Source organism: Saimiri boliviensis, chromosome 5 (genome assembly GCF_048565385.1).
Source record: "Saimiri boliviensis isolate mSaiBol1 chromosome 5, mSaiBol1.pri, whole genome shotgun sequence".
Taxonomy (NCBI): Eukaryota; Metazoa; Chordata; class Mammalia; order Primates; family Cebidae; genus Saimiri; species Saimiri boliviensis.
In genome coordinates, this window is record NC_133453.1 from 43,802,248 (window position 1) to 43,815,257 (window position 13,010).

General features: G+C 40.5%; 1 protein-coding gene across 8 annotated transcripts in view; it reads left to right on the plus strand.

The window, feature by feature from the left end:
* Window positions 1–13,010, plus strand: part of ANKRD44 (ankyrin repeat domain 44) — a 343,966-nt gene that overhangs the window by 130,343 nt on the left and 200,613 nt on the right. For all 8 annotated transcript variants that reach the window (XM_039469990.2, XM_039469992.2, XM_039469994.2 and 5 more), the window contains exon 2: window positions 2,804–2,887. In XM_039469990.2, coding sequence (XP_039325924.1) covers window positions 2,804–2,887 — 84 coding nt within the window. The remainder of the gene's footprint in view (window positions 1–2,803; window positions 2,888–13,010) is intronic.

Genomic DNA, 13,010 nt, shown 5'->3' on the forward strand with positions numbered 1-13,010 from the left:
AGACAGGGAGACTTTGCTCACCTTACTGTCTTCCCATAAAGTGACTAAATAGTGGTACATTAACTAATGGATTGGGTTTGTCCCTTGGAATCTTAACTGTGCAGCTGTTGATTGACCACTCCTGATTTAACACAAAAATCTTTTCAGACACTGTCTCTACTTAACGTTCTCTGGTTGTGGAGGTTTGTTGTTTGTTTTCCCTTAAGGTCCAAAAAGGCAGAAATGCACACATGAGCATTTGGTCATGAGCACAGCAGATGGAGAATTATGGAGCAGATAAACAAGATTCAGTATTTTTTTGTTGAAACCCTGAATTTGTGTCTGACTCTGTGTCTTGTGTGAAATGTGGTTCTCGCCATGGGGCAGATGTAACCCGAATGGAGACTTGGTTAACAGGCAGTTAGGGGGAGTGTAGAAGGATCTGCTTGTCTTTAGGCAGAGCAAGTAGCTAAGACTGAACTAGCAGTAAACTTGTATTCTTTTCAAAACTTCTTTCCTGCTACTTAATTGTTGGAAAGTTCAGAAACTATCCATATACCTTGTCAAGAAGCAGGATTGACAGGGTGTTTTGGGGAAAGAAAAGGGGATGCTTATGTCCATTTGCTGGGAATTTTTATGGTAGAGGAGAAACCCATGGACAAATTCCTGGCATATTGAAATATCCATTCTGCAATTTGACATTTTTTACATAGTGTTTCCTCAAGGAATCTTACTCTGTCTTACTGATAGTACTTATATCAGTCCCCCAAACTAGCAATAAATAGCAACACAACCTGTACGAAAGACAACAGGAGGACAGAAAGAGAGAAGAGCATCTACAGGGAAAATGACAACTCAGATTCCCAACAACAGATCACAAGGAGAGACCAAAATATGTGATGCTAGTGATTTCACCTGAGGCCGGTGTTTGCCACCAGTTCCTAAGAATTGATGGGTACTTGTTAAAGTCTAGATCTGCAGGTCCCCACTCTAGATGTACTAAATCCTCAGGAAAGGGATCTGGGACTATTGTTTTAATAGGCATCTCTCGTGATTCTCATGGTCAGACACATTGGGGAAACTGCTGTCATCTAATTGACTCCTAGGACTAATGTATTTCTAGAAGTTTGAGTGTGTGTGTGTGTGTGTGTGTGTGTGTGTGTGTGTGTGTGTATAATTACCAAGGATTTTAGGGTTAAAATTAAATTTTCAACTACTGCATATTGTCATTGTGAAACATTTCTTTTTTTTTTTTGGACGGAGTTTCGCTCTTGTTACCCAGGCTGGAGTGCAATGGCGCGATCTCGGCTCACCGCAACCTCCGTCCCCTGGGTTCAAGCAATTCTCCTGCCTCAGCCTCCCGAGTAGCTGGGACTACAGGCGTGCGCCACCATGCCCAGCTATTTTTTTTTATTTTTAGTAGAGACGGGGTTTCACCATGTTGACCAGGATGGTCTTGATCTCTTGAACTCGTGATCCACCCGTCTCGGCCTCCCAAAGTGCTGGGATTATAAACGTGAGCCACCGCTCCTGGCCTGAGCCACCGCGCCCGGCCGTGAAACATTTCTTAATGAAAACATCTATGTAGGGTTGTCCAGTTACAGGAGATTTTCTCATGCACTTTCTCATTTGATCCTAATAACAATCCCATGAGGAGGTCGGGCAGCGATGATTGTGCTCAACCCCAAGTACGTGGACATGGATTTTGCATGTGGCTGGCAAGTGTGAAACTGACTTTGAATAGGATCCTTTACCATATGGGCAAGCCCAACGTCAACCCCAAAGCCTGTCACTGTTCCTCTTTTACTCCACACTCTGGTCACTAGGTTGATGGTTGTATTTCTAACGTATCAGGTTCTTTGACCGTCCATACCTTTGCACACCTGTGCTCTCTCTGTTTGCCTGGAATGCCTTCCTTCCCAGTCAGCAACTCATACTTATTCATTAAGGTGCCTTCCTTAAGTTTTTTTGGATATACCCTTGTCTTCACCCAGCTTCTTACCCAAGCAGAGCTAGCTGTTCTTTTGGCTGTGTTTCCATCATACGATATAGATCCTTCTACTGCATGTTGGGGTCTTGTTTAAGGTAGATGAATTCAATAATAAGAGTTTGGTAACACCCCCCTCTTCTTCCCTAACCTGCCATTGTGCCACTTACTTTTGATAAGCAGCAGATGGAATCATGCTTAAGACAGTGCTTGTAGGCTAAAGCTATGGGAGGCATTTGGGAATGATGTCAAGGGTTTTCCAAATATTGACACAAAAGTGTTCCAGTGGCCAGAAACATGGCCATTAGCATCCTCTAGGAATGGAATTATTTGAGGATACCAAGGAACATTGTTTAATAAGAAGTGGAGGAGCCATATGGAACTGTCTTAGTTTGCCTAGACTGCCATAACGAAGTACTATGGACTGGGTGGCTTAAACAACAGAATTTTTTTTCTCCCAGTTCTGGAGGCTGGAAGTCCAAGATCAGGGTTAGTTTCTGGTGAGGCCTCTTTTCCTGGCTTACAGGCCTTCTCACTGTGTCTTCACATGGCCTTTCCTCCTGTGTGAGAGAGAAGAGAGAGAGAGAGAACAGGAACTCTGGTGTCTCTTCAGGGCCGCACCTTATGACCTCATTTAATCTGAATTTTCTCCTTAAAGGCCCTATCTCCAAATACAGTCACATTGAGGGTTAGGGCTTGCAACAGATGAATTTTTGTATGACAACTGATAATGGTTGAATAAACTTTTAAGGAACAAATCTTCTTCTTACTATCTGTATCTTTATGTGATCAGATATATTGGTTTTAGTTCTGATTCCCATTCTCCTGTGTTTGCAGCCACCACTGGTCCAGGCAATTTTCAGCGGTGATCCAGAGGAGATCCGGATGCTCATCCACAAAACTGAAGATGTGAATACTCTGGTAAGAGATGCTGTGGTTTTGTCACTCAGGCCCTGTTAGCCTGGAGCAGGAAAGAGCTCATACCTTTTATGTACCATGGACTTTTGGTATCTGGTGAAAGCTCCAGACTATTTCTCAGGACACTGTTCTTAAATCCTGTGCACAAAATAAAATATTTAGGGTTACACTGGAACTCAGTTATTGAAATACAGTTATCCAAATATTAAAAATCTAATTCGTGATATGGAAATCTATGTGCTTTTAAAAAGTAACACATTTAGGCTGGGCACAGTGGCTCATGTCTGTAATCCCAGAATTTTGGGAGGCTGAGGTGGGAAGATTACTTGATCCCAGGAGTTTGAGACCAGCCTGGGCAGCATGGTGAAACCCTGTCTCTACAAAAAAATAGAAAAATTAGCTGGCTGTGGTGTGCATACCTGTAATCCCAGCTACTCGGGAGGCAGAGGTGAGCCCAGGAGTTCAAGGCTGCACTGAACTTTGATCATGCCACTGCACTCCAGCCTGGATGACAGTAAGACCCTGTCCAAAAAAACAAAACAAAACAAAACCCTACCATGTTTAAATAACTAGATACAGCAGAAGATCTAAGAACGGGCATAATTTAAAAACAGCGATGCGCATAAATCAATATTTTGAGTTGTTTGCAATAACTCTAATGCAATATGAATATACCTGTGATTTCTGCTGGTGACAGCGTTACAGTTATTGATGTTACTGCTGTGATATGGCCTACATTCATAGTGGAAGGAAATGCTAAATTCCAATTAGGGGAAATCAGTGATAATAGAGATGCAATTTTTTCCCCCAAGGTGATGAACTCTTAGAACCCATGCTCTGCAGCAGTGGTTGGCAGCTATGGTGCATCATACTTTTGTTTTTTTTGGCAGGTCTCCTGCTAAGCATGGTTTTTATTTTTTAAGTGGGTGAGAAAAAAATCAAGAGAAGAATAACATTTTGTGACACACGAAAATGACATGAAATTCAAATCTGGTGTTCATAAATACAGTTTTATTGGAACACAGCCATACTCAATCATTTTTGTATTATTTGTGGCTACTTTTGCACTGCAACAGCAGAGTTGACTCGTAAAACAGACTACATATGGTTCACAAAGCCAAAGATATTTACTAGCTGTCTTTTTAGAGTAAGTTTGCTGACTGTTGCCCTAAAAGGTTCATGACTCTGGGTCTGGGATCAGTGGGCAGACTAGGCATCCTGTGTGCCCTCTCAAGTCACAGGCAATAGACATGTGCACTGTATACATATTTTGTGTGCAATGGATCAAATTGTTTCATCAGTCTCCCAAAAGATGAAAAACCACTGGACCTGGAAGGTCTTAACACAAACAAACCTGCAATAAAGAAAGGTAAAAAGAGTTAGTTGATGATTTACCCTTTTAGTAGTTTCCTAGACTTGAGTTGAACAAGCAATTAGTACAGTACATGCTATTAATTCTTTTAAATGTAATTTGATTGCAAAATACTGAAGTCCACCAGGGAGGGGAGTTCTCTTTAAAGTCTCTAGTGTTAAGTAGAAACAACAGAAGTAGTCAAATACATCTTCAGTGTAAGAGGAGCTTTGCCACAGGGAGGTGGATTATGTCTATGGTTGTATCTCACTGTGGTCAGCTGAATGCCTTATTCGGAAGGCAAGTCGTTTGGTGCAGCCACTGTTCCATGGCAGTGCAGGTTGGTATGGCTTTTGCAAAAGCTTTTGGCAGTTTCTCCCCAGCTGGCATTGAGAACAGTATTATGGTTTGTGACATTTTTGCAAGGTAAGCACAGATAAGGCCAGGGACAGACTACTCAAGAAGGCAGTTGGGCATTTGTCCAGGGCCTGCAGGTTGTGACCTGTACTTCTGAGATGAGGCCAGGCAAGCCAGCTCCCTGTCCAGTGTTCTGACATCACTGGAATCCACCCAGCCTGTTTTGTGGCTGTGGCCCAAGCCCAGGGAAGCCCGAGGCATGGTTATTCTCTTTTCTAATAATCATGACAAATGTAACTTTTGTTTTGTCATACATACCAGAAAAGATTGTACTGGCCTCTGAATGGCCTTTATTTCTTTTTGGGAAAGTGACAAACAGTTGCTTGCTGGTAAAGGTTAGGGGAGCTTAACTTCAGTTGTAATTTATCACTGAATTAGTTAGATAGGTTAACTACTGTCACACATAGACCCCTAAATGTATGATGGATGTATGATGTATGAAGTTTAGTTTTCTTTATGAACATATTAGAGGGGTAGTCCTTTTCCAGACAGGATTCTAGGTAGCAACATGTGACTTCTAAGATCGCCACAGGGGTTGTGTGCAGTCCTGCCAGCCCAAAAGGAAAAAGAGCATGGAGGAAAAGCATGGAAGGATTTTTAAGAGTCAGCTTAGAATTGACATACGTCACTTCTGCTTATATTCCATGGACCAGAATTTAGTCACAGCCATACCTAGCTACAAGGGACAGTGAGGAATTACTGTATCTGTGTGCCCTCTAAAGTCAGAGAGCATGGATTTTGGTGAATAGTTAGCAATCTTGATCACACCAGGTTTTGGTCTTAGAGAATTCTAGGGAATTCTAGTGATGCCACTTATTTGTCTGGGAGATGTCTTATTCATTCCACAGTGATTGACTGAGTTGAGACTCTGTGCTCAGTGCTAGGGACACAGCAGTGAGAAGACAGCCCTTTCCATGATAGAGCTTGCAATATAGCAGAGAAGTCAACAAATGAGAAATCACATTGTGGGGCATTTTTGAAAGAAAAAATCTAGGATGCTATGTAGGGAGAAGGTTAATCATGAGGACCTGATAAAGTGATGTGTAACCTGAGGCTTGAGAGATCCATAGGAATTGGCTTTGCCTTTGTGGGCTGCTGGGTGTGTGGCAGCAGAGAAGCAGGGGATGGAGGGAGAAAGAGAAATGAACACAAGAGTGGTTGGATGGATGGGAGAACACAAGGAGGCCCTGAGTCCCGTAGGTTGATGTTACTGTTTTTTGGGGTCTATAGGCCCTTTTATTCCACTCACTCCTCTTTAGACTCCCCCGTAGCTTCCTGTTTTCCCTCCCTCAGGTGTGTACAAAGGTCATTTGACCCCACACTCTTATCCAGCATGTCCTCTTGTCATGTTTTTCCTTTGCCAGTGTCCTTGCGGATGAATCATACTGACTGTTTTTGCTGGGGGTGGATTAGGTAGTTTAGGAGAAGTGGTTGTTAAGAAAGGGCATAGACAGATGGAGGACACATAAGAATTGGAGATCTAAGCCTGGAGGTGCATTTCAAAAGGAAAAAGGAGCTGATAACCATGCATTTAAATGTCAAGGAAGGAAAATAAATAGTACAGGAGCCACCTGTTACTTGGAGGACAATATTTGTCTTCTTACCCTTTGCTTTTCTTTCTCTCCCCCCATTTATTCACTTAATTTCTTTTTTGTCCTAGGTTCTGAGTTTTTGACCTTCCCTTGCCCTCACCTCTCCATGTCTTTTGATGGGCCACATGTTCTGTGGTGTAAATCACCCATTCATTAGCTGATCCTGATATAGAAAGCCGTCTCATTCAGCTTGGCCTCTGTATTTTTCCAGACTTTATTCCCCCCCAATAGTATTTATAAACCCTATGCTCCAGCTAACCACATGGCTTGACTCACTGGAATTTGTTCTGTTCTCTCGCCCTTTTCTGACTTCTCCACTCTTCCAGTTCCATTTGTCCTTCCGTACCCACTACTTCCTCCATTAAGTTGTCCCACTTCTCACTTCCTTTCTGTTGTCTTCTCTACCACCTCCTCAACCCAGCCAAAGAAACCTACTTTTACCCTCAACTCCCACAGTTGTTTGTATCTCATTAATCACTTTTGACTACTGCTTGAAATTGCAGCTGACCCTTGAACAACACAGCTTTGAACTTTGCAGGTCCACTTATATGCAGATTTTTTCCAACCCACAGGTAGATTGAAAAGACAATATTCATGGGATCTGAAACCTGCATACATGGAGGGCTGACTTTTCATATACTTGGAATCTGCAGGCCCAACTTGGGACTTGAATTCATGTGCAGATTTCAGTGTATGCAGGAGCCCTGGAACCAATCTCCCACATACAGTGAAGGGAAGTGGTATATGCTTGATGACATGGTCACTATCTTATTCACTCTCATTCGCTCGCTCGCCTAGTTCAGTCCTTATAGCACATTTGAGTGAACGAATCAACCCTACCTTATTGCTTACGCTGAGCCAGTTTGTGGTGGTTTATAGTTCATTTCTCTCAGTGAGGATAAATATTGAATAGAGGAAGCATCTAGCTTAGTTAGTTTCCCTCAGGTATCATTTGTAAGACTGGAAATTCTCCCTGTAAGATTGAAAATCTGTAGATTGACTTGAGGTGCCACTGAAGGGTCAGGAGGGGCATTCTGAGTCTTTTTATGGTTTCTATGGTTAGTGGCATACCAGGGCCTGGAAATATGGGATGATCATTGTATACTCTGAGAAATCTCTAAATTGACCCAGATTTGGCAGATAGCTAGAAAGATTTTTAGAAGCCTCCATTTGACCAACCAAACAGAGCTTAAGATTGAGAATAGCATCCAATTTCAAAATTTGGAAGGCAAAGGTTTTACAAACCAAACTTTGAATTCAATTAAGGTATTTTGGGGATTATACTATAGCAATGTGATGTCAAGAGGACACTTTTACTGTGTCCTGCTGGAACAGGGACAAAGTGGCACCTGTAAATGGTGAATGGTGATGGTGTGGAGGGAACTGTGCTATGTGAAGAGTGGTTGGGGAAACTGGTGATGTTTCACACTTGGGGAGGACAAGAGAATGGCCCCAAATAATTTAACACTGTTAAATTACAGTGGAACTAGACTAGACTTTTCATTATGTCATGTGGTTGTAAGCTATAGAAAACAAGATGTTAGCTCAAAAGATAAGAAATAATAGACAGAGCTGTCTAGAGAAGCAATGAGTTGAACTGGCAAGTAGTAAGCTCCCTCAAAGACCACTAGACTGTAGGTTTGAAAGGTGATTAATATGGTAGCACATATAGCGCCATTCTCCTATCTTGTGACCCTGGCCAGCATTGCTAATGGTTCATGGCATTTTTTTATTCCTTTGAATCTTAGAGACCAAAATTTCTTCTGAAGGTAGCACTATGAAATTGAAGTGCATGTAAATTGAAACCTCTTCTCCACGCCTGGACGAGGTGATGTTTAAAGTCTCTTAAAACTATGAAAGACTATAGTCCCAAGAGTTGTGAGTCTCACATGATAGCAAATCTGTGTTTATTTCTTTTTTTGAAGTATCATTAATAGAAACACACACATTATCATACCAAATAGAATTAACAACAATGCCTCAATTTCATTTAATATCCAATGCATGCTTCATTTAATTTTGTTTCAGTAGTTTTAAAAATATCTTTTTACAGTTGAGTTGTCCCCAAGTTAATGATTTTAATCCATCTATTTTGTACAATAAATAATTTTGTAAAGCTGTTAAGGTTTATTATTTGCTCTAATAGGATTGGACCCCAAGTAAGTTGGTGTATTTTCCTTACTCTTTCCAATTCCAAAATGGGATGCTTTGTGAATATAATGGAATAAATCTTGAGGTGCAAGCTAAGCTTATGTTGGCAAAGAATGTATAGGAAACAAAAGAGAGAAACCTATTACAGCTGCTGTTCTTAACTACAGGAATTAATTCAGATGGATTAATTCTTGGATCTCAAGAATTAAAAGTGAGAAAAACAAAGACGTTGTATGATGAGGGAACTTTTCAAAGAAATAAACCACATTAACCATAGTAAGCTCGTAATGTATATGTATGTGTATGTGTATGTTGAAGTGTTGCACTGTTTTGTTTTTTTTTTAATAGAATATATTTTAAAATTCCACCCAGAAGAACTCAATATGGCTCCACTCAAAAACTTGGGATGATCAATTTAATAACTTCTCCAAATTTTTTTCTGCTTGATTATGTTATGCCTAATACTCTTAACATTAAGAATACAGACTATGTAGCCCAGCTTTCAAACTTCTAGATTTTTATTTATTTTTCTCACCTACATATATCCTACTTTTTTCTTTTTAATAAATAATTTGATATGAGAATGAAGGACTGAGATGTTTTGCCAGCTTAGAGACTTGGGCACCTTCTAAATGAGACCTAAATCAGAAACTGCTGGGAGTAGAGAGACTGCAGGGAGTTGGGGTGGCACACTCAGGTCCCATGAATGATAGAAGTGCATGGTTAGCACGAGTGATGAATGGCTCAGCTCTCAAGAGCCCTGCTGGAATGCAGGCGCAGTGTGGCCCAGGCTTTTTAGGTTTTTAAGAGAAAATACAGGAAATCTCTAAATTGTTAAATGTTGGTTCCAAAAGATGACCTAACAATGTGCAAGCCAAAGAAAACACATCTGTGGGCCAAATCCAGCCTGTAGGCCACCGTTTTGCTAACTGTGGATGAGATTGGCAAATATTCAATGATGAAGGTTTTTCTGGCCACCTGCATCTGGAAATCAAATGCCATGGTCGTGACGCCAAGGGCCCCAGTTCTGGAAACAGCAGTGGCCTACTCTTTTTCTTTTCTTTATTATTATTATTATTATTATTATTTTTATTTTTTATTGCATTTTAGGTTTTGGGGTACATGTGAAGAACATGCAAGATTGTTGCATAGGTACACACAAGGCAGTGTGGTTTGCTGTCTTCCGTCCCCTCACCTGTATTTGTCATTTCTCCCCATACTCTTTAAACGTTGACAGTGTTTCTGGCTCACTGATCGGGGCCGGGGGTTGGGGGTGGAGGGAAACTGGTGGGTTTTTCACAGATCTGAGAATGGTGCTTTTTGTCTTGAGGGTAGGTGCCCATCTCTCAGCACGTGCCTGGCAATATTGTCACACTCGCCATCCACTCTCATCCACCCCCCTTATTGAACCCCTGCCCAGGATGTGGGGCTGTAGTTTGGAAGCCATGATCTATATCCTGTAGAGAATGATTTATGAATTCCAGAGCAGCACTATGCAGGCTGCAGAGATGTGGCTTCACGGCCATTTAAAATGTGCAAAGGCAGGTCTGGTTTGCATCATTACTGATAATCCTATGGAGGACACTCAGCAGCTTGAAGCCTGAGCTCTCTGTTGTCCAGGCTGGAGTTCAGTGTTGTGATCATAACTCACTGCAGCTTCAAACTCCTGGGCTCAAGCAGTCCTCCTGCCTCAGCCTCCCAAGTAGCTGGGACTACAGGCATGTGCCACCATGCCCTGCTAATTTTTGAATTTTTTGTACAGACAAGGTCTTGTGGTATTGCTCAGGTTGGTCTCAAACTCCTGGCCTCAAGTTATCCTCCCGCTTTGGCCTCCCAAAGAAAGTGCTGGAATTACAGCCAGTTGCTAAAGATGACAATCAAATCTCAACCACTCTGATGCCTTTTTGGGGAGAGTAATTTGTACTACCCTTTGGAGGGCAGTTTGGCACTATGCATCAACATTCTAACTGGGGGAGATTCCCTTAAGAGAAATAACTGGTTAACTATGTATACAGAAAGATGTTTGTTGCTATCTGGTTTTAAAATAACAAGAAATTACAAATAACCAACAGATTATTTCTTAAATGTATTGTACAACATCCACATGTGGTTACATTGTGTTATCTTTAAAATCGGTGCTTTGTTTTTCTCTGCATATGTATTTATTACATGTATTTATTGAAAGGTAAGATCTTCAAGATATATTTTTGAGTGAAACAGTTGTTAAACAGCACATATCATATGAATTTGTAGGTATAGAAGAATAGCCTCTAAAACATTAATTATAGTTGAATCCAGATAGTGAGATTTTTGCCTTTTTCTTTGTTTATGTATTATTGACGTTTTTTACACTGACCATGTATTATATTTCAAAATGGTAAAAAATTTATATAAATGTACACACACACACACACACACACACACACACACACACGCACTCACAAGAAAGCAAACAAACTAGCTTCCCAAATTGCTTTATTTAATATAACGATTTGACTTTTAAAATGTGCTCATTGTATTTGTCAGTTTGAATATGTGTAGAGCATGTTTCAGTGGAATGTACTTATTACTCATAGTGACAAGCATAGTGGCGTTCCTGTCTTTTACAGTATTGCAGGGGCTCTTCTCGTGGGACACCTGAGGAAGTGGTGTTGGTGGGCTCTGGTGCCATCTTAGTAGAATTCTTTTCTTCTACCATCATCACATTTTATATGATAAATTATGGGAAATGGATTATTAGTTTTGCTCAAGCTAAAACTCAATTAAAACTTTTCAGATACCTTTTACATTGCAATTTCTTTTACAATGAAAAAATATAATCAGAAAAATGGTAAGAAGTTTATTGGAAAAGTAATAACTTTATGTTTCAAAAGTGAATGGGCAGAGATAACCACATATCCAGATTATTCTTAAAAGACATGTTTAAATCAATAGGATACAGAGTATGTTTTAGATCAACTAATTGTGCTGGTCCAGATTTTTACCCAGGACCTATTGCTTTAGGTTTCAAACATTAAATAACTACATGATTATGACAGCCAGAGGGTCTTCCAACTGTAGGTTTGTAGATGTGTCATTATTATACCCTAACTTTGAAAGAAAGAAAAGAAGAAACACAAAGACCTGAAATGTGTATGTGTTATTCAGTTAGGGTAGAAGCCTCGAGGGGTTGGACGGGTAGGTAAGATTTTTTATTAGGAAGTTGCATAGCTGGTTATAGCCAGGTCACTTGCCAGCTGTTTTCTCAAAGGGTTATTTCTGGCAGTGTAGGATAGTATAAATGGGTTTCTCACTTGGTATTTTCTGAAGTCATTCTGCATATAACACAGGCTGTCTTTTCCTTATCTCTCAGTTCTGCTTTCTAAATCTCTTTCTGGTTTTCCCTATGCCTACATGTGCATGTTTAGAGTTTCTGATATAATTTTTCCCTACATGCTCATGTCCAGAGTTTCTGATATTATTCCTTTACAACCAAGCTGCTATGTCCCCACTTGATATATTTCATTTATTGGTAAATAATCCATATTAGTCACCCCAAAATACAACTAAGAGTATAGAGAAAAGAGCACTGGGCTTGGCTTGAAGACAGAAGTCTTGGATTCTATGTGTTCCTGAGCAAGCCAGTTAACCTCCTCTGGCCTCAGTTCTATAATGTGGGCATCACAGTAAACTTTATAAGGTGTGGTTAGGGAGATGCGATGAGGTACGTGTATCGGTTAGGGTTAGATTTGGCTGCATTCAACAGAGAAACAATGAAAACAGCAAAACAGTAGTTTTCAGTAAAGTAGACATGTATTTACTAAAATTTAGAAGTTTTGAATAAAATAGAAGTTTATTTTCCATGCACAAGTCCAGAGATAAGTTGTCCAGGACTAGCATGACACTCCATGGTGTCACAACCCAATCTTTTGTGCTGCCATCCTTGGTAGATGGCTTCTATCTCCTTGCTCAAAAATGGCCACTTGAGTTCCAGCCATCATGTCCAAATTCCACCTAGTGGGAAGGAAGAAGGCAGAAAAAGGGTATGCCTCCTCTCTTTAAGGACACTTCTTCTAAGGACACAATTGCTTATATATTGTCCGGAACTGCATTGGGTGGTGATGTATTTTTAGGAACCTAAAATCACGGTTCCTATTATGAAAGCAAGAGAGATGTTGGGGTAAAACAGCAGTCTCTGCCATGGTACGTGATAGCCTTTTGTGACGTAGGAAATGCTCTGAGTATAAAAATGTATATCATTTATGAAATACTGTCATGACTAACCTCAGACTTACTCATTCATTCACCAAATATTTTAAAAATACTTTTTATAGATGTAGCCCTAGAGCTGACACCCTGAATATGATATACTTTCTTGGTCAATTTATTTTTCTCTCAAAAACACAATGAGGGAATCAGATTGCTGTGACTTTATTCTGCTTTGCTGAGCACCTGGGAACAGAAAATGATATCATATCTCTTCCTTTGGGGGAGGGAGGGAGAAGGGCAACACTAAAGTACATAATAAATGGTAGCTCTTCAACTCAGTGGTACTGACACTATGTTTTTCCCTCCAGCTCCTGTCTTTTGTCATCCGTGCTTCATGTTGATTTATATCTTGCATCCTCACTTGCTT